This window comes from Mesoplodon densirostris, chromosome 16 (genome assembly GCF_025265405.1).
Source record: "Mesoplodon densirostris isolate mMesDen1 chromosome 16, mMesDen1 primary haplotype, whole genome shotgun sequence".
NCBI classification, from domain to species: domain Eukaryota; kingdom Metazoa; phylum Chordata; class Mammalia; order Artiodactyla; family Ziphiidae; genus Mesoplodon; species Mesoplodon densirostris.
Window position 1 is genome coordinate 924,589 of NC_082676.1, and position 21,388 is coordinate 945,976.

The following is a 21,388-nucleotide window of genomic DNA, read 5'->3' on the forward strand; positions in this document are numbered from 1 at the left end:
TTCCAGAGGGCCGACAGCAGCACCTCATCCTGGCACTCCCGCCAGCCTCTCACCAGAGCCTGCGTTCCCCACACCATACATGTGCCTTTGGATGACAGACGTCCCCTCAAGACATCCCCTCAGCCTCTGGACCCCGGCCACCCCACCCCGCCTCCTGCCAGCCTGGGGGTTGCAAGGGAGGGTGTCACACAGGGTGTGCTGTGCGGTCCACTGGTGTCCATTTTGAGATGATGCAGATTTACAGTCACTTGTAAGCAATAATGCAGAGAGAGCCCGTGCACCTGTTAGGCAGCTTCCCCCAATGCTGATGTGTCAGCATCACAGCCAGGAAACCAACCTGGCCCTGCACAGTCACCAGCAGGGGACCCCGGGCTGCTTCCCTCCACAGCCTCGGGAACTTCTGATCTGTCCCTGGCTGTGACTTCCAACACGCTCTCAGGGTTTGCTCAGGCCGCCACGTGCGTCCACAAATCATCCTTTCACTGCCAACGTTATTCCGTTCTCTGCTGTAACACACCTGCTGATGGACGTTTGGGTTATTTGGGTGATTTCTGGCAATTATGATCAAGCTGCTCTGAACGTCCCAGGACGAGTATTTGTGTGATTTGTCTGCATTCCTCCCAGGACTGGGCTGCTGGGCCGTCGGGTAGTGTGTGTGCAAGAAACCAGGTGTGTGTGATGTACGCTCGTGTCAGCATCCCGTGGATTGGTTCTGGAGGGTGTGGGGACATCTCCTTATGGTTTTCTTTCTTTTTTTTTTTTTAACATCTTTATTGGAGTATAATTGCTTTACAATGTTTTTAGTTTCTGCTTTATAACAAAGTGAATCAGCTATATGTGTACATATATCCCCATATCCCCTCCCTCTTGCATCTCCCTCCCACCCTCCCTATCCCACCCCTCTAGGTGGTCACAAAGCACCCAGCTGAGCTCCCTGTGCTATGCAGCTGCTTCCCACTAGCTATCTGTTTTACGTTTGGTAGTGTATATACGTCCATACCACTCTCTCACTTCATCCCAGCTTACCCTTCCCCCTCCCGTGTCCTCAAGTCCAGTCTCTACATCTGCATCTTTATTCCTGTCCTGACCCTAGGTTCCTTATGGTTTTCTGACTGTCTTCTCAGGGGTTCACCAGCCTCCCCTGTCTTCCTTTGAGCGGTCTGTGCTCAGGGCTGTGCATGGTGGCGGGTTTGAGGGCTGGGCCGTCCAGCACCCTGTACTGCCCGGGGTCCCACTCTGACGACGAGCATTGTTTCCTAGTAGCCATTGACCCCTCTTCCTGGGGAAGCGTCTTCTGCTGAGTAGAGCATCCTCCGAGTGTCCTGGTGGCAAGTCCTTCGTCAGGTGTGTGCTCTGAAAACATTCTCTCTCAGCCTTTGGCTCATTTTTTCCTGTAACAGTGTCTTTTTAAGAGTGTACACATTTTAAATTTTGATGAAGGCCAGTATGTGAACTTTTTTCTTTTATGGTTCATGCTATTTGGGTCTAATCCAAGGGACCTTTGCCTAAGGTCACAAAGATTTCTCCCGTGGTTCCCCTGGAGGATTGGGTGTGACTACAGGCCTGGGATGCATGCTGGTCTTTGCATGTGGCAGGCAAGGGGTCCGCCTTCACGGTCACCTTCTGCATGTGGTGTCCAGCTGTTCTGATACCACCTGCCCATGGAACTACCTTACTAACTGTATATATATTTTTAATTAAAGAGAATTTCTTCTATGAAGTGAAAACATTTTGGTAGTTAAAGAAAATGAGGTAACTTGATTTTAACTTGGATAAAGAAGCACTTAAGAAATAATACACCTTAGACACATGAAGTAATAAGAAGGTAGATTTTGGACAAAGTGCATAATTATAGTTTTTTGAACTTTTTTTTGCCTTGTTTGTGAGATCTAGCGGAAGTTAGGACTAAGGTCTGGTCTGAGCTGTAACTCGGGAGGGTGGAGTCCCCCGGGGGACAGCCTCGGCCCCGCAGTTTCCACTCATCCAGAAGGTTCCGCTGTGTTGCTGTTTACACATCTGTGTTCGCGGGGTGCCTGTTCCCTGGATGAGAGGCCACAGGCTGGGCTGGGACATCTGCAGGAAGCCTCTCAAAGGCAGCTTGGGAGCATCTTTGAGAATCGTGAAGAGTGGACATTTGGGGAAATCTTAGAGACCGAGTGTCTGCTTTTGACCAGGCCCTCGTGGTGAGGGCGGCCCCTGTGCCATCACCCCTGGCCCTGGACTTGCTCCCACCTCTGCTCCGTCATCTGTTTATTCCCCACTTTGCAGCTCACACAGCATCTTCTAGTTTAATTGTTTAGAAATTCTGCTTATTTTAATTATAATCTGTTTTCTGCTTTTTAGCCAAAGGTTGTAAGTGAGTGAAATTTTTAAAATGTTACAATGTATCACTTACAGGAAGAAGGACCCGCCCCGCCAAACCCCTTTCTGCTCTAGAATCAATCTTTACATTTAGCACTTGGCCCTTTACAGTTAGATGTTGATATTTTCATCCTGGTTGCCTTGTTTATTAAAAAGAGGTCAGCCTGGGGAAGAAGCCCTGAGCACCTTTTCCCCTGCCCTGGGCGGTCGGTGGGGGGACATTTCCTGCCATCACACGCGTGTGGGAAATGGCTGCACACACTCTGTCCCTTGTCTTGGTGGCCGGTCTCCCCGTCCAGCTGCTAGCAGTGCCGCCGTGGTCTCTTCTGTCCGAGGAAGCCCCCTGTGGCATCACCAGGTGACCTGGAAGGGGTCCACCGCCCCACAGCTAACAGCCCAGCCCGTCGCACCTCATCTGGCCCCTGGTTTGTCGGTTGTTTGTTTGTTTTTTTAATAGTTGAATTGCTGGCTCAAAGGGTCTGCAGTTTTATTTTTTTTAATTTTATTATTTTTGGCTGCGTTGGGTCTTTGTTGCTGTGCGCGGGCTTTTCTCTAGTTGGGGCGAGCAGGGGCTACTCTTCGTTGTGGTGCACAGGTTTCTCATTGCGGTGGCGTCTCTTGTTGCAGAGCACAGGCTCTAGGTGTGTGGCTTCAGCAGTTGTGGCACGTGGACTCAGTAGTTGTGGCTCGCGGGCTCTAGAGCGCAGGCTCAGTAGCTGTGGCGCACAGGCTTAGTTGCTCCGCTGCATGTGGGATCTTCCCGGACCAGGGCTCGAACCCGTGTCCCAGGCATTGGGAGGCAGATTCTTAACCACTGCACCACCAGGGAAGTCCCTGTCAGTTTTTTAACCTCACTATTTAAGGTTTTTTCTAAGTCACTGAGTCTACGTTCGTCACTGTTCAGAGGTAAAATGTTAGATGAGACGTTTTCAGGGTTGTCGCTTGGTGGATGAGCTCTAGCAGCTGAAGGAAGGAGCCCCTGGGGTCCTCGCTCAGGAGATGTCCCTGCCTGGAGGGGACTTGGGGGCAGTCCTGTCACACATGGTGGCTGATGGCTTAGGCTGGAGGCCGTTCCTGAAGCTCAGGTCCGAGCCTGGCTTCCCAGCTCTCCCGGCTCCAGCTGAGATCCACCTGAAAGCAGCACAAAATGAAGTCTGAGTTTAACCCGTGAATGTCAAGTTGCTAAAGAAAAGCCGTTGCTGCTGCTAACGGGTAGGACAGCTATATTGGTCCCAAACCCCCCACCCCGCCGAAGTATTTGGAATGGTTTTAGTTTTTTGATAACAATAATCTGGTAAGAGCCTATTTTGTGGCTTTAGTAACATCAAACTCTTTATCTATGAAAGGGTTTGTTGCAATGTTAACTGTTGCTTTCAACTCCCTGTTCTGTTTGTAGAATTTCGTTCTTGACCTCAGCGTCTTAATCCGTCCTTTTGAAGTCAAGCTGTGGTCTGCAAGGGCCCGGGAAGGACCTGCTCTCTCTCCTGGCGCCTGGCCGGTGACCTCAGGCACCACCCCTGCCCCCTGCCCCTCACCAGGCTCCCAGCCTGTCTACCTGGCAGGAGGCTCAGGACCTGGGAGGGCCCAGGGTTGGCCTTACACCCTCTCCCTTCTGGGCACTTTCCTCCGCTTTCTCATTTGAACAAGAAATTCTGGGGAAACTGGGTCTCCCTGCACCTCCAAAGTGGATGCCAGCATGAGTGCAGGAGCCCACCCGGGCCAGCATGGGGCGCCCTAGGCTGCGCTGTGTGTGTGCCCGGCCCATCAAGATGATGTCGGAGAGTCAAGTCCCCTTAGCCCTTCTGGTCTCCTTCAGGACTCTCATCTTCAGAATGACCAGTTCCTTCCAAGCTCCGTTTGACTGGTATCATCCCTATACTGGGAGACGTCCCAAGTGCTGTTTCCAGAACTGGGGGCTTGAATTTCGACCTGGGTGCTCAGCAGACAGACCGCAAGGCTTGGGAGATGGAGGGTGCACTCAGGTGCTGAGAGCATGTCCGCGTGTCCTATCACGAGCTGCTCGGGGCTGTGCAGCTGGCTCTTCACTGGACCCGCGAGGGCTCTAGGTTAGGTCACTGAGTGACCGCAGGTAGCCTGACAGCTGCAGAGGCGTGTCTGGTCTTGGTTCCCTGGACGGTGGTACCTTTCCTGAGTCATAAATGTTCATGTGGGAATTTTTCAGTTGACGGCTTTCATTTCCTTCACTGTCACCCTACATCTCGTGGCCCCTCACCGCTCCCCAACGAGCATCTTTAGAGCGTCGGCCCGTGAAGTGTGTCTGTGGCTCGGGCTCGCCAGTCCCTCCCGCCCCTCGTTTCACGGCAGTTCTCAGTCAACAGACCCCAGACACCCTTCTTCGAAACCCAACTTTTAGCTTTTCACGTGTGGTTGGAATCTTTCAGCTAATCTTGATTTCTTTTACACGCTTTTGAACTTAAACTGTTAATATAATTCCATTAAAATTTTGGTTTTGAAATCTGGTGTTTTTTAGTTTTCAGTCTGTTATGGGCTGAATGTTTGTGTCCCCTAAATTCATATGTTGAATCCCTAACCCTGGTGTGGCTGTATTTGGAGATGGGGCCGGTGAGGAAGTCATCAGGATAAACGGAGGCCCTCAGCAGCTGCGTCGCCTCAGAGCCTGCGCCCTCCGTCTGCTCACCCACCGAGGTGAGGACAGCGGGGAGGTGGCCGTCTGCAAGCCAGGAAGCAGCCTCCACCAGGAACAGGGCCCTGCTGGACCCAGATCCTGGCCTTTGCAGCCCCGGAACTGAGAACCGCTTAAGTCTTACAGGAGCCTGTGCAGACAGAGGCAAAGCCTTCATTTCAACTTGATTTAATCCCTACACTTAGTGGCTAGAAATGAAAAGTCAGTGCTGATATAACATTTAGGAATTGGCAGAAAAATATGAAAAGGCTTATAGTTTGAAAAAAAGAAAGCATCCTTCCGGAGCTTCGGTCAGCAGTAGCCTGATGCTGCACCTCAGCAGTGTCCTTGGTGCCTTGTATCCTTGGGGAGAAGTTAGACCCATCCAGGTGGTGGCACCCAGGGTGTGCTGCCCTGTGGGACGTGATGCCCCTGGTCAGGGCCCCTGTGATCTCTCAGCCTGTTCCCCGGGGCCCCAGTGCCCCCAGGGCGCTTGACACCTGAGGGGCTCTGCGGAGGTGGGCCCTCCCCACACCCCAAAACCCAGTTCCTATGCACCTTGCGTGGACAAATGTGCCCTTCCAGTTCGGGAGTGTCTGCAAACATCGGTCAGTGGCCATGTGTCCCCAAGGTGCCTGGGGCCCTGGCTCTTCGGTTCTGATCCTGACTCCTGTCCGAGGACCACAGTCAGAAGTCCAATCGCTTGCAATGATTGAACTGTTCCGTGAAAGCTGTCTGAGGCATTTTGGGTGAGTCTGGTGGATTGTCTGATGGTGGTTCTTGACTCCGTGCCCTCTGGTTCTGCAGCTTTGAGTAATTTCCTCCAACACGAAGGTGCACCATGAAGCAGGCTGGGTCCGAGTTTTCTCGTGCACCATCAAGGAGGCTAAGGGGTGGCCTCGTCATGGAAGTCGCTCTGCTCTCTGGCGGCCGTCATGGGACAGAGGCTGGCCGAGCCCCTTCAGGACACAGGGGACCCTCTGTCCTCCTGCATCTCGTGGGGAGGACCACCGGGCTCTTTCCCTCTTCACGTTCAGTTCAGCTTTCTGGAACCTCCTGTGTCTTTGCCTCGGCACTCGGCACCACCCTGGCGTGCAGGTCTCTGCGGGGAGCTCGTGCGCCCCCCGGACCCCGCCGTCCTTGCCTTGCACACCTGGCTCCGTGGACCGGGTCCTGCGCTTTGTGAGCGGGCGGTCCACCCACCGCCCTCCGCTCACCTCCAAGCATGTGTTTGTGGGAGGAGCCATAGAACCACCACATGGGGACACCTGTGGTGCTGCCTGGCACCTGCTGACCCCACTTCCCAGGTGCACGAGGCTGCGTCCGGGTGTGATGCTCAGGCTGGTTCGGGGTCTCTCTGATTTCCGCAGCCTTGGGCCCTGCTTCCCTGGGTTCTGAGGAGGGACCTGTCGTTCCCGGGACCGGCTCACGGGCCCGTCCCGCATCTGAGGCTGCCCAGCATCCCCCCGTCACCAGTGCCCCCCCCGCCCCCCTCCCAAGACAGCCTGGGGCTGGGAGGAGAAGGGTGGCCCATCCCTTTTCCCCCGCCTGCCTTCGCCTCCTCTCGGGAATGGTCTTGCTTTCCCATTCCTGTTTTGATTTCTCGAGTCACCACTTGTTCCCAGGGGGGCCCTGGCCAGGCAGCAGCTCTCCCTGGGGTCCATCTGGCGCCGGCCCGTTCTGGGGGCACCTCCGTGGCCCAGATGGTACAGGAGGCTCCTGGTCCTGCCTACGTGGCCCTGAGCTAGAGGTTGTCACAAATCCTCTTGTTAGTAGCAGCTTTATTGAGATGTAATTCACACTGCTGACAACTCACCCATTTCAAGTGTGTGATTCGCTGGGTTCTAGTCTATTCACAGGGCTGTGCAGCCGTCACCACAGTCGACTTTAGAACATTTTCATCACCCCAGAAGGAAACCTGCACCCTTAACAGTCACCCCAAGACCCGCCCCCTCCACCTCCCCTGGCCCTTGGCAGCTCCCAGTCTCCTCCTGTCCCCGTGGATTTGCCTTTTCTAGGTATTTCACGTGAGTGCACTCGACAGTATTTGTGCCTTTCACCGGCCATAACGTGCTCGAGGTCCGTCCGCATCGTAGCCTGCGCCGGTGCGCCATTCCCTTTTATGGCTGAATCACACTCCTCTGTGTTTATCCTTCACTGGTCGGTGGGCGTTGGGGCTGCTCCACTTCTGTCATAGGTGCTGTTGCTCTGAGCGTGGACGTGGGTCTTACCCCTCTTGGACGTCCTCCCACTGGTGGAAATGCTGGGCCACGTGGCAACTTGGTGTCCACCCTTCTGAGGACCTGAGGCTCTTGCACCACGGCCGCGGCATTTTACATTTTTACCAGCAGCCTGGGGGCTCCAAGGTCCCACGTCCCGTCGGCACTTGTGGGTTGCAGCCGTCCCAGAGGGCGTGGGGACGACCACCTGCTGCTGAGTGGCGCTTCCCTGATGACGAACGGCGCCGAGCACTGCTCACTGGCCATTCGTGTGTCCTCTTTGGGCAAATGTCTGTTCATGTCCTTTGCCCACCTTGAAGCTAGGGTATTTGTCTTTTCATGGAGCAGCTGTGAAGTCCTCTGTGGCGTCTAGACAGGCTGTCGTGTCAGGCGTACGGTTTACAGATATTCTCTCCCACCCATCCTCTCACTGTGTTGATGGTGTCCTTTGAGGCCTTCAGGGGTTTCATGTTTGACGAAGTCCAGTTTAATCTGTTTTAGTGCTTGTGCTTTTGGTGTTGCAGCCGAGAACCCGTGGCCCAGTCTGAGGCCGTGGAGGTTTTCTAAGAGTTGTGTAGTTTGGGCTTTTTTTTTTTTTTTTTGCGGTACGCGGGCCTCTCACTGTTGTGGCCTCTCCCGTTGCGGAGCACAGGCTCCGGACGCGCAGGCCCAGCGGCCATGGCTCACGGGCCCAGCCGCTCCGCGGCACGTGGGATCCTCCCGGACCGGGGCACGAACCCGTATCCCCTGCATCGGCAGGCGGACTCCCAACCCCTGCGCCACCAGGGAAGCCCCAGTTTGGGCTTTTTGATCCATTTTGAGTGTTGCCCCTTCTCTGAGAGGTGAAAGTACCCAGATGTTCAGCCCCGGAGCAGACCCCCTGTCCTGGGTGGGCGCCCACCCCGCCCCCGGGTTCTGGGTTGAGCTCCACACGAGGTCTTGGCTGTGATGTCACCACTGTCCTGGGACTTCGTGGCAGGCCGGGATCGGGCTTGAGGCCAGACCGCTGGGGTTCGGGACGCTCGTGGCTCCGGCTTCTCCTCAACTTGCCTGCTTGCTGTTCGGAGGGTCCTGAGCCACAGGCGAGGTCTCTAACGCGTGTTTCCCTCCCCAGACGCGGACTTGACCGTCGCTGAAGCCAGCAGCTCGGACAGCCGCGGGGAGAGGCCCGAGCTCTACGCACATGTGGACGAGGGGCTCCTGGGAGGAGAAGGCAGCTACCTGGGAGCCCCCCTCACCCCGGAGAAGGACGACGCGCTGCACCAGGCCACCGCGGTGGCCAACCTGCGGGCGGCGCTTATGAGTAAGAACAGCCTGCTGGCCCTCAAGGCCGACGTGCTGGCGGATGACAGCTCCCTGCTGCTGGAGTACCTGCCCAAGGGCACCCACTCCCTGTCCCGTAAGTGCCGCGCGGGCGCGCAGTGTGGGCAGGAGTGGTGCACCTCAGCCCGTGACGCGCTGAGGGTGCGTGCGTGTGGGTCGTGGCGGTCGAGGGGCCTTCGGAGAGGAGGCAGCGCTGTCGGGGCACCGGGAGGGGAGCGGCCGAGTGCTTGTCCGAACGTTCATACTTGAAATCGAGGCATCTAACCCTAAACCCTGATCGAGCTGACAAGTGCTGGGCCATGCAGGCCTGGGACAGGGACCCCTGCGCTGGGGAGGCCTTGGGACATGACGGGCTCGGGCTCCCTCTGCTGGCCTCGCCCCCTGCCTGTGCCGACTCATCCTGCCTGGGGAGCGTGGCCAGGCTGCAGATCCTCGCTTTCTACCAGGCAGTGCTGCTGGCACCTGAGATTTTTAAAGGATTTGGGTGTTGTGTTTACACCTTGAGTGTCTCCAGCTGAATTCCAGTTGCTCACAAGCAAATAACAGAGTAACCTAAGGAGCGGATATGGTACAGCGGTGTTGGCCGAGGGTCCCCCGGGCGCTGGCCTGGGAGGTGCCACTCACCCTCGGCTCAGGTGCTCTGAACATCATCCATCCTGGGTGCCCGGGTCCTGGGTGCCTGGGGCAGTGTGACCATGTCTCTGTCGTCCCGAGAGAAACGCTCTGTTGGGTTGGTGTCTGTGAGGGAGAGTCGGGTGTGGCCCCGTTTCCCTCTTCGGGGCAGAGTGACACACCCCAAAACAGGTGGCTCTGAGTGCAGAGGGCGTGGGAAGGGCCCCATCCCAGGGCCCTGCGGTCCGAGCATGTACGGCTGGCGGGGCTGTGTGTGGGTCCCTGAGCACCACTGAAGGAAGCAAAGGAAAAACTGCAGCCAATGTTGGGGGTCTGGGGAGTGTGTCTCTAATTTTTACTCTAATTTTAAAAACAATATTTTCACGACTTTGTCTTCATGAGCACTAAAATATACTAAGCATTCATGATGAAAATTGCTTGTGGCTAATAAATTCTGACCGTGGAGAATAGCATCCACATTGTCTTTATTTCTTGTGCCGAGTCTGAGGCAGGTGGGACGCCAGGGCGGTTGTAGGACTTGGCTGTGAAGTCAGACCCAGGGGTGAATCCCCCGAGGCTGTTGGACACACTTTAAAAAATACGTTTAGGCCTCATTTTTTGCATCTGAGAAATGGGAATAGCAATAGTCACTTACACAGTTGTTGTGAGTGTGAAACGTGGGACACGTAAGCCAAGTGTTTGATAAACGCTCCACAATATTAGTCCATTCCCACTCAGCTCAAACCCTGAACTTGTCAGCAGAAACTGCTGGGTTTGTGATGATCTGGTAGCTTGAGGAGGCGGTCCTGGGGTATCTGCGGTATCTGGGGTTTAGAATCGGCGAGTCCGCAGGTGAGCGTCCTGCTGAGGGGACGGCTGGGCAGCTTCATGGACGTCGTGGAAGGAGCAGGCTGGGTGTGTAACTGCAGGGCTGGGCACTTGTTCTGGCTCCTTCTGGACGCTCCCAGTTGGCGGGAGTGAACCCCGCGTGTCAGAGGCCCCGGGAGGCCGCAGCAGCTCCTCCGTGGCTGAACCGCGTTGTCACAAGGGGGGCGGTTTCTCGGTGTTTCTCCTCCTGTCCCCGCGTCTGGCAGCCTTCTCCTCCGGGGTGGGCCTGTTCCCCAGGCCTTTGGTGCTCTGTGCAGAGCTGTGCTAGGGATGGGGCCCGGGGTCCGGGTGGCCCGAAAGCACCGGTTGCACCCGCATTTGGTCAGGCCGTGAGCCGTGAGCCAGGGGTCTGACTGCGGGGCTCTGGGACGAGTGAGGCACAGGGAGAGATGCTCTTCACTTCCGAGGGCGCCCCCTGTCCTCCGGCCCTGTCCCTGCAGAGGCCCAGACCCGGCCTGGCAGCAGGTGGGGCAGCTGGGTGGAGTCAGAGGGCGAGCGGTGGACCCCGTCGGGTGGTCTGTTCCCAGTGGACACGCAGTTGGGCAGCTGCACCACCCCGGGCACATCCCCAGGCCCCGTGCGTGCACATGCCCCCCTTCGCAGTTCGCAGGGAGCTGGGCGCAGGGGAGTAAAACCCCATCCGCTCTATTTTTAGTACGTCTGTGACTAACCAGGCCTGAAGTCAACTAGTGGGTTTTGATATTTTGTTATTTCTATTATGTTTTAACCTCTTTGCTGTAAATACTCTAAATTTCCCACTTTTTTCGTTAGCTCTGCCCTTACGAGAGGGTTGAGAAGTTGGCGGCTGGGAGCTGGTGACTTGGGCCGTGTCCAGGGGGCCAGGCATGGGCTCCCATGTTCCCTCGGGCAGAGAGGCTGAAGGGCTTGCTGGAGGAATGGGTTATTTTAGAACATCCTTTTCTGACATCCTAAGTAAAATCGGCCTGTTCTGGGCATACACTAAAATGAGGAATGGAAGTATCCAGAGAAGAACTTTATTTTCCAAGATTGTGCCATCACCTCCCTGTGGCAGGCGTTCCGTCCCTGGCGGGCAGGTGGGCAGGGGCCGCGAGCTGCCTTCCTGCGTTGAGCCGGGGCTGGGCGGCCCCTGCGGAGCGCCCGTGGGCGCATCTGCTCCGTGCCTTTCAGTTCACAGGCGCTGGCTTCTGTGCACGGATGCGACAAAGCGTCAGGCCCCCCAGAGCCCCTGCATTCACCCCCCGCCACCGCTCTGCTTCCAGACGGGCCATGGTTTCCGTTCAGTTGCAGATGTTGTCAGGGGTCGCCCGATGGGAGCGTGCGGATGGGGTGACCCCTCCTGGGTGCCGCCCAGTGGTGACGCGAGCCCTGAGCTCAGGCGACCCCCAGTCCGGGGAGCACAGGGGACCTAAAAACACATTCGAAGGAGAAAACTGACTTCACACTGGGCACTACAGATGGCAAAGCAGTGGCACCGCCCCCAGGGCTCCAGTATGGAGATGCCCCCGAGCTCGGTGGGTGCAGAGCCTGGCGCGCTTCCTCCGGGGAGGCCCGGAAGGGAGATGGGAGCCCTGCGCTGCTGTGTTGGGGGTCCTTCGCCCCTGATCTAGTTTGAGGGCATTGGGGGGGCTACTTCCTGACTCCAGCCCCCAGGCTCCTCAGGTTGTTAATGAGGCTTTTCCAGGACCGAGCCTTTTGTTTTGTAATATTGGGGGGCCCATAGGACCGACGTCCCAGTAGCCGTGACTCGTGGTTGGAGGAACGTGGAGGGCACGTCCCCGTCGTGATGTCTGACGGTGGCACCTGTGTGGCGTGGGGTGTGCTGAGTGGGGCTCTCAGCCCTGCTGGGTCGTCCTGGTCTCGAGGTGGCAAGCCCTGCCGTGCGTCAGTGTGGCCTGCGGGCATGCAGTGTTGCAGAAGAAAGGGGTGGTGGTCGCAGACGTTCAAATTAAATGCAGCAAATCCACAGGCTGTGCCCCAGAGCCATAACCAAAGGTCCTTTCTGGAAGGTTCTGGAGCCTCCGAGAAAAACCGAGTTTCCTTGCTTTCCCAAGTCTGATAGCGTTTGGCTTGGCAATTAAGTTCCACAGATGGTTTCGTTGCTGGATCATCACTGTTTAACTGATTTCTCCATAAGAGGACTTTTGTACTTTTTGTTTTGATTCGGTTTAAGTTGATTCTTTTGCTCTTATTACGTTTGCAGCAGGAGGCTGGCATCCCACCGGTTAAAAGTCACTGTTCACTGAATAGAAACCGTGACCAGCACGTTCATGGCACACAAATGTAGCTATTTCCCTGAGCTGTGTTTGTGGGTGTGTGTTGATCCAGGAGGGACCTTGAAAAATGCTGAGAGAACATGAGTAACTTTGATTTCACGGGAATGAAGTGGAGATGAAGCAGCCGCTCTGGGTATTGGGGGCTGAGTGCCCGAGGGGCGGCGCCGTCCACAAACTCCCAGAAACCCCGACCGTCCTGCGCACGTCGCCGCCACGGCTCTGGCAGCAGTCGAGGATTTCTCCTAACGGCGATGGTTGGTGCTGCCCTGTCTGGTTGGAAGGATGTGCTGCTACGGAGGAGAGCTCAGACCTGGGGTGGTGGCGGGCAGGGTCTGCCCTGGACCAGGGGGCCACCAGCCGCGGGCTTCCCCCGCCCAGCATTTCTCCGGGGACGCCCCCGACACCTATCAGGGAACAGTGGCAGCTGGGTTCGTTCTGATTGTGGCTGAAAGAGTATGTCCTTCTGGTGTTTAAAATGATCAAGGACTTTACTTGAGTCTGGCTTGATACTGGAATCTTAAGCAATGTCTTATGAAAGGGCATTTGATGGAAGTATTACCACCCTTTTAGGTAAATAGTCAGGTCGACACACCATGAAGGACTTTCCAGAAGATCCTTCCTCAAGCACAGGTGAGCGTGTGCCATGTCCACGCCACGGGTCCTGACTTTCTGTGCAGACACCCGTTGTAATCATGTTGCTTCTGGGAGAGAGACCCCGCCCCAGACAAGTCACGTGTGGACACCCTGGCACTTGGGAGTGGCGAGCTGATAGAAGCCCCCAAACACCCTTGCCCAGCGAGATCCGGGCCTCGCCACATGGCAGCGCACGGCTCACCGCAGGATGGCCAAGGACGGTGCTTCCTGAACTCTCTACAGCCCGCCGGCTGGTGTCCGTTCACGTGGGTGAGACTCGTTTCCTGTGTCCCCAGGGCCTGGCGCCAATCCGAGTCACCTCCCTCCAGCCCCTCCACCCTCCTGCACTCAGAGCCCGGGATGCCCGCTCTGGGGACCGGCCAGACGGAGCCCAGGGAGCCAGCCACCTCCCCAGCCCAGGTAAGACGGGAGGGCGGCCAGCCACGTCGGGGCAGCCCCGGCCAGACGCCCGTCCACCGCGCATGTCCTCGTGGGCGTGGCGCCCCAGAACCCGCGTGCTCAGCACGTCCTGGGTGAGCCTGTGTGGTCACAGCTGCTTTCCCGTCCACCGTCCGCTCCACAATCCCCTCGGCCCCATGTCACTCAAGGTGACACAGGTGTCAGCTTTGCAGTAATAGTTGCAACATGTTGTATGAAGTTAAATCCATTTTGATATTTAAATTAAAATATTTTTGGAGGCATTTCCCCCCCTAATATACAGACTCATACAGCAGCAAGTTAAAAACCCAGTTCCTCAAACTGAGCAGTGCCAGCCCGTCTCCAGCAGGTTTTGCCCCGGTGCCGGTGGCTGCGTGTTTGTCCCGAGGCGTCCGAGATCCACTTCCTGTGCCTCAGGTCACAGCTGGTTATTTAAAGACAGGTCTGTTAGGCTCCATTGTTTCCCTGAAGAAAAAATATTTAAGGAGGGAGAGCTTGATCACATATTTTGTAATTTGAAATAAATCAAATGCTATTCCGGTGCGTTTGAAAACAGGATGGTTTGCGGGGAAGGGGCAGGCGTTCTGTTGACGTGGATTTTTGGCGCGTCCGTTCATCAAGAATTAACTGCAGCTTCCTTTCCAGACGCGTGGCGGTTTCCGTGTGGTGACTGGACGGGGACAAGGTGAGTAGCGGGTGACGCGCGTCTGCACTCCAGTCTTCCCGATTCCACCGCGTCCCGACGGCCTGTAACTCATCTGTCTCTCCTTCTAGGTCGACGTCCCTCGGACCGGGAGGCCTGGGCCGAGGGACGGGCCCCTCCGGAGGTGGCTCCCAACAGGTGCCTGGGGTTTCCATGGGGTCCGCCGGCCCGGCCAGGATGACCAGGGTCTCCTTCTGGCTCATTGTGTGGCCAGGAGCACTTTCACGGCCTGGATGGACTTGCCCAGGGCTCCACCCTGAAGTCAGCTAAGGAGCCCCAAGGAGACGGACGCCTCCGCTGCGGACAATGGTTTTGAGGCGGCCAGGCTGGAACAGGCGCTTGGCACTTGGGGGCGGACGTCTGCATGGGCCTCTGTGCTGTCGGCAGCCTGGCGTCGGGTCCAGGTGGCCAGCGGGTGACGGCAGAGCTGGCACCAGGCGTCGGTGTGGAGCCTTTAAAACGGTCACTTCCCCAATCCTTCACCAGGCCTGGTGAAAGCCTTTGAGTGCCCAGTGGCGGGCAGGTAGGACAGGTGTACCTCCAGCCTCCAGGCAGTGGGGATTGTGTCAGATCTTGGAAGCAAATGGCTCTGACCCCGTTACTTTCCAGAAAGATGTGAGGATGAAGCGCAGTCTCCACAACCTCGGTGTACCCTGCCTGCCACATGTGAGGGAGACAAGAGTCACCAAACCGGCTTCTTCTCAGAAAGGTCACGTTGTCCTTGCTGGTGTCTAGCTGCCCGGGACATGTTGGGCCCACATCTGTGGTTGGCTGAGGATGCAGGGACTCCAGGACCCTTGGCCAAGCAGCAGGTGGGCTTAGGAAGGAAGCAGGCGGCCCATTCCAGGTTCCGAATTCCTGGAGTTGCCAGGCCCATTCCCACCTCCCATGGCCGTGGCCATGGTCAGGGCCTGGTCCACATGCAGCTCAGGCTGCCCACCTGCCCCAGTCACTCCAGTCTTTACAATCACTAGATGAGTTCTGAAGATGGAGAAAAGTTGGGCTTTGAGAGAGGCCCAGGATGCTTGTTGCCAAGGTGACCCCACTGGAGCAGTGAGTGTCCCTGGGAGCGCAAAGACCTGTTGGTAGTGTCACTCCTTCTGAGAGGGTTTATTAAGTGCGTGTTTGCATATAAACAACATTTCTGAGAAAAGGAAGCTTTCCTTTCCTTTTTTGCTGGTCATGGTGGGATTTTTGGCTGTTAGGTAGCAGAGATTGTGTGTCCAGATGGGGTTATGCTGTCGTAGAATGCACGTGTGCACCACACGTGTTGGGCCCCGGGTTACCTGCGCCCCCGGGGATGCGACCCTGTGGCTGCTTCCCTGTTACTTTCTTGCTTGTGGGACTTTTCCCTGCGTGGATGGAGCGTGACCTGTGCCTGCAAGGAGGCCTGCCCTGTGGAGAGGCCCCGCAGTACTGTGCAAAAAGGCTTTGTTAATTTTTTTAAATAATGAAGAAATTTCAGAAAGTTTCCGTTGTACCTAAAAGAAATAGGTTTGTTCATTGAAGCAGTATTTACAATATCCAAGATATGGAAACAACCTGAGTGTCCATCAGTGGATGAGTGGATAAAGAAAATTCAGTGTGTATACACACACACACACACACACACATACACACACACACGTGGGATATTACTCAGCCATAAAAAAGAATGAAATAATGACATTTGCAGCAACATGGATCTAGAGCTTATCATACTAAGTGAAATAAGTCAGACAGAGAAAGACAAATACTGTATGATTTCACTTACATATGGAATCTAAAAACAAAAACAGACAAGCAAAAAAAACAAACAAGCTCATAGATACAGAGAACAAACAGTTTGGTGATTTCCAGGGGTGGGGGTGGGGTGGGAGAAATGAATGAACTGTTTTGGTGCATTTTTTAGTTTAAATGAGTTGAATTTCTTTTTAAGATAGAGAAAGAGAGAGAATATCTCTTCTTTTAAAAAAGATGTATAGATGGTAAAGTGATGGGAACATAGGAAACATTTTAAGATAGATGGCCCCTGAGTTTGTTCTTAGTTCTAATATTATTTCCCTTAAAACAGTACTGTCATCCAACATATGAAATTTTAAGCAAGTTCATTTAGGTATTCCATTGCTTACATTTTATTGAATTTCTCATTGAAATATCCTGGCTCAGGAATTGATTTCAAAGAGTTTTAAAAATTTTATCAATATGTAATATTAATCTTTCTTGAATAGAAAGGATTGCAATAATAAAAGGTTGGTAATTTAGGTCTCTTTACTGCCACAAAACTTGCTCCATGTCTACAAGTTTACTGTGGCCTTCCTGGCCTATTACCACTTTCATAAAATGTGACTGGGTGGCCTCACAAACTCGGGTACTAACCACGTGTTGTAGGGTGTGTGTGCATGCGTGTGTGTATGTGTGTAGAAATGGGGACTCTTACTTTCTTGGGGATACTAACTTACTGTACTGCATTTAAAATATTTAAGAATCCAGTCTGGATCATTGTCAGTTTGGTGGTTGCACATAACTCAGGAGCTAAGAAAAGGCACTAATTTATTTTAAAGAAAGAATTCTGAAATAAAATTTGAAATTCCAGTTTCAACCATGACTAGCTTGTATTGGGCTTACCCTCCAGGCAAAAACTACCTGAAAAACTGGCCCCCCCAAATCACGCACACATATACACACATACACACACCTACATACACATATACACAAAGATAGACACACACCCACACCCACACACACACATCCTGGGGAGCAATCAGTGCAGGTGGGACTTGAAGGCTGCAGTCCTTGAGGGAAGGAAGAATCTGTAAAAAAGAGCCCAGCGAACCTGCTGGAACTGAAAATACAATGTGTGAGTCTGGGATCCATTAAGTAGTTTACAGCAGTCTGGGTACCACCTGAGACAGGACGTGGAGACTGGAAGACAGAGCGATGGAGAGGATCCAGGCTGAAGCTTAGGAAAGAAAAGCATGGGGACAAGCAAAGACACACAGAGGAACAGTGAAAATGTCTAATACATGTGTAATTGGGGTCCAGAGGAGAGAGGAGAGAAAATGGAGCAGAAGCAGTATCCGAAGAGACAATAGCCGAGAACGTTCCAGAACTGATGAAAGACATCAATCCACAGATTCAAGAAGCTCAGCAAACCCACAGCAGGATGAACACTAACATAAAACAACAACCAAAAAACAAAACTGGGCATGTTGTAGTCAAACTACTGAAAACCAAAGACAAAAATAAAAATCTTGGGCTTCCCTGGTGGCGCAGTGGTTAAGAATCCACCTGCCAATGCAGGGAACACAGGTTCGAGCCCTGGTCTGGGAAGATCCCACATGCCACGGAGCAACTAAGCCCATGCTCCACAACTACTGAAGCCCGTGTGCCTAGAGCCCGTGCTCTGCAACAGGAGAAGCCACTACAATGAGAAGCCCGTGCACCGCATTGAAAAGTATTCCCCGCTCGCCACAACTAGAGAAAGCCTGCGCACAGCAACAAAGACCCAACACAGCCAAAAATAAATAAAAAAATAAATTTAAAAAATATATAAAGGTTTAAAAAAAAATCTTAGAAGCAGCCAGAGGAAAAAAGATATGAAGAGGAACAACATCGATACTGACATCTGACTTTTCAATGGAAACGATGGTGCTAGTCTCTGAGGCAGTGCAGAAATGCCAAGACCAGTATTCTATATCCAGCAAAAGTATCCCCCCGAGACCAAGGCTACGTGATGACAATGTCACACAGAGAAAACAAAACCGAGGGAATTCACTGCCGGCTGACAAGAAGTACTAAAAAACAGCCTTCTAGAGAAAGATCTTAATCATTTAAGGCAATATTTCTGGCTCCTTGTGGGGTTTTTGACTCAAAATAGGAGCATAATGCATGACACAAACAGCTCAAAGGGTGGGGGGGTGGCAGCGGCGAGCTTGGCCGTTGGATGAGTCTTGCCTTCTCTACAGAGTTGCAATGAGTAATGGCCAAAATCACATACAGCTCAAAGGCTCATGAAGAGGAAAATGGAATCATACCTGATTAATTTGAAAGCAAGCAAGCAAGGAAGTTTAAAGGAACAAAAGTCATACAAGGACAGAATAGAACACACATAGGGAGATGGTAGATGTCACCCAACTCTACTAGTAATCCTGTTATTACCAATGGACTGAACACTGCAGGAAAAAGAAAAGATTATCAGCTTGCTTTTTAAAGAAAATTTGTTGTTTGTAGATAACATGCTTTGTAGATAAGAGCATAGAAAGGTTTCAAGCAAAGAGATAAAAAAGAGAAACCAAGGAAACACCAGCCTAAAGAGGCTTATTGATGTCAGCAGCAAAGTAAACTGGGAGGTGTGTTGCTCTAAGGCCACTACACAATGACACGAGAGTCAGTTCAGTCAGTGGGAAACACAGATCCTGAAATGCATAGGCTTGCTTTTTAAATATATGGAGTGAAAGTTGACAGCACTAAAAGGAGAAAGAAACAAGTCCACAATTAGAGTTGAGGATTTTTAACAAATTTCCTCAGTAATTGATAGATCAGCATACAAAATATCAGTAAGGATGAAGAAGATTTGAACACAGTTTTCAAATATTAACCTTGAATTCCTGGAATAAACCCACCAAGTCACAAGGTGCTGTTCTTTTTCTATATCGTTGGACTCAGCTTGCTATTTTGTTTAGGAGTTTTGCATCTTTTTTCAGAGAAGTATTGGCCTATAACAACATGGTTAACCAAGTCGTACGTTGCACCAAACAAGTGCAGAACATTCCAAAAGCACAGGAAACATTTACAAAATAGACCAAGCGGCACTGTAACGCAGGTCTCAGCAAATCCCAAAGGATGAAATCATGCAGAGTGTTCTCTCTAACCTCAGTGAAATTAGATTTAAAAACCCAACAACAGGGCTTCCCTGGTGGCGCAGTGGTTGAGAGTCCGCCTGCTGATGCGGGGGACGCGGGTTCGTGCCCTGGTCCGGGAAGATCCCACGTGCCATGGAGCGGCTGGGCCCGTGAGCCATGGCCGCTGAGCCTGCGCGTCCAGAGCCTGTGCTCCGCAACGGGAGAGACCACAACAGTGAGAGGCCCGTGTACCGCAAAAAAAAAAAAAAAAAAATTAACAACAGAAAGATACTAGAATAAGTCACAATGGAAATTATAAAATATTTTGAACTGAATGATAATGAAAATACAACATACCAAAACTTGGAGGATACACCTAAAGTGGTATTTAAGGGAAATTTATAGCTCTAGTTGCACTTACTAGAAAAGAAGGAAAGTTGTCATTTGGGGGGTCAAGAAGTGAGAAAAAGAATAGCAAATTAAACCCAAAGAAAGCTGGAGGAGCAAAACAGAGCAAGTATCAATGAAATAGAAAGCAGACAGACAATAGAAAAATGACCAAAGCCAAACGCCGGTACGCTGAAAGATGAATGAAACAGACAAACTCCTGTCACAGTGATCAGTAAAAAGAGAGGGAAGTTGATTGTCAATAAAAAGTATAAAAAAGATCATTGCTAAGATCCAATAGACGTTAGAATGATAATAAGAGAATATCGTGAACAATTTTGTGCTAACACCTTTGACAAGTTGGAAGAAATGGGCAAATTCCCTAAAAAACACGGTGTATCAAAACTGAGCAGAGGGAAGCCCCGTTGGGCACACGGGGCTGCCCCTGGTTGTCTGGTCGTGGGGTGATCAGGCTGGCATTGTGACTCAGAGTGTGAGAGCTGGTACAGGACAGGGTGGCTCTGGCTTGGTCGCCAGGAAGCTGTGCTTACAGGCCGGTTATTTATCATCTCTTGGAATGCCCCCCACCCCCCCGCCCCGGGAGGGCAGCCCTGCCGCGGTCACAGGGCCAGACGCCACAGGGTGCAGAGACTGGGAACAGGGTCAACGCAGACAGCGGGGGATCCGGAGGAGGAGGGGCAGACGCCCAGCCTGACAGCAGCCAAGGGGGCCGGGCAAGGAGGCCGTGGGCGAGGGTCTGACTGGACTGTGATGTGGGCCCCTGTCAAGGACGCTGGGGCGGGTGGTCTTTCCCGAGTGAGCTGGATGCCAGCGTTGATGAAAGAATGAATCTTGATTCCTGCCTCAGAATTAAGATGGGAATGACCACAAACCTGAAGGTGTTTAGCAGGGACGGTGGTGCTCGTGATCATGCTGACGGGCAGAAGTTTCTTAGGCAATTCTTAAGAAGCACTCGTGATGAAAGTTTGATAAAATTTTTTATTAAAAAAATTAACATATGGGACTTCCCTGGCGGTCCAGTGGTTAGGACTCGGCGCTGTCACTGCTGGGGCCTGGGTTCAATCCCTGGTCGGGGAACTAAGATCCTGCAGGCCGCACGGCACGGCCAAAAAAAAATTTATTAAAATTACTGATTTCTTCACTAAAAGACACCATTATGAGAGTGCAAAGGCCAGTCACAGACTAGAGACAAGGTCTGCGATAAATACGTCTGACAGAGGACTCAGGTTCAGAAGCATCCGTAAAACTGAAACATCAGGGACTTCCCTGGAGGTCCAGTGGTTAAGACTTCGAGCTTCCGATGCAGGGGGCCCGGGTTCAATCCCTGGTCGGGGAACTAAGATCCCCTATGCCATGCGGTGCAGCCAGAAAATTTAAAAAACAAACAAAAAGTACCCCCAAAAATAAAACATCAAAGGAAAAGCAACTCAGTGAAGGATCAGAAGACGTGACAAGCACATCACAGAAGAGGGTGTGCGAATGGCCAGGGGCTAGGTGTCGTTGGTGGCTGGGAGATGCTGATTCCACTGGGGCCCAGCTGTTCTTCTCAGGTGCGCGTCCAGCAGAAGTGAGAGCCTGGCCCACTGCCCGTCGCTGCCGAACAGGCACAGGGTCCTGTGGTCACGTGGATGACAACATGGCAACGAGCGAGGCCACGCTGGCTCCGTGTTCAGTGAGCAAGGCCCCACCTGGGTGTCAGGTCCCCACAGACCGAGTTGTATGTAGCCCAGCGTTTGGTGATGGGGAGCCGAGCGGCCGTCGCCTGGGGTGGGTGGTACTGACCAGCCCCAGGCCCCTGGGTGTGCGGTGTCCTGTTTGGGTGGTGGTTCCCGGGTCTGTCTGCAGGTAAAAGCTCACCGAGAGGTACACTTAAGGTGTGTGCACTTCACATATGGTTCAAAACCTTCTGAAAGGAATTTGGACACATCATAGCTTCACTATATTCTGACGCACAATAAGTGGCAGCCACATCAATTTATAAATGGAAAAACAAAGTTTGGTCCACGTTAGAATCCCTTTCTGAAATGCACTTGAAGTGCAGTGTCTTGAGAATTACAATCAGAGGAAGAGTACAAATCCAG

General features: G+C 53.1%; 1 protein-coding gene across 1 annotated transcript in view; it reads left to right on the forward strand.

The window, feature by feature from the left end:
* ZBTB46 (zinc finger and BTB domain containing 46) overlaps nucleotides 1-21,388 on the forward strand; it is a 55,070-nt gene that overhangs the window by 25,654 nt on the left and 8,028 nt on the right. Inside the window, exon 3 of the mRNA XM_060078014.1 lies at nucleotides 8,339-8,623. Within this exon, the coding sequence (XP_059933997.1) occupies nucleotides 8,339-8,623 (285 nt within the window). The remainder of the gene's footprint in view (nucleotides 1-8,338; nucleotides 8,624-21,388) is intronic.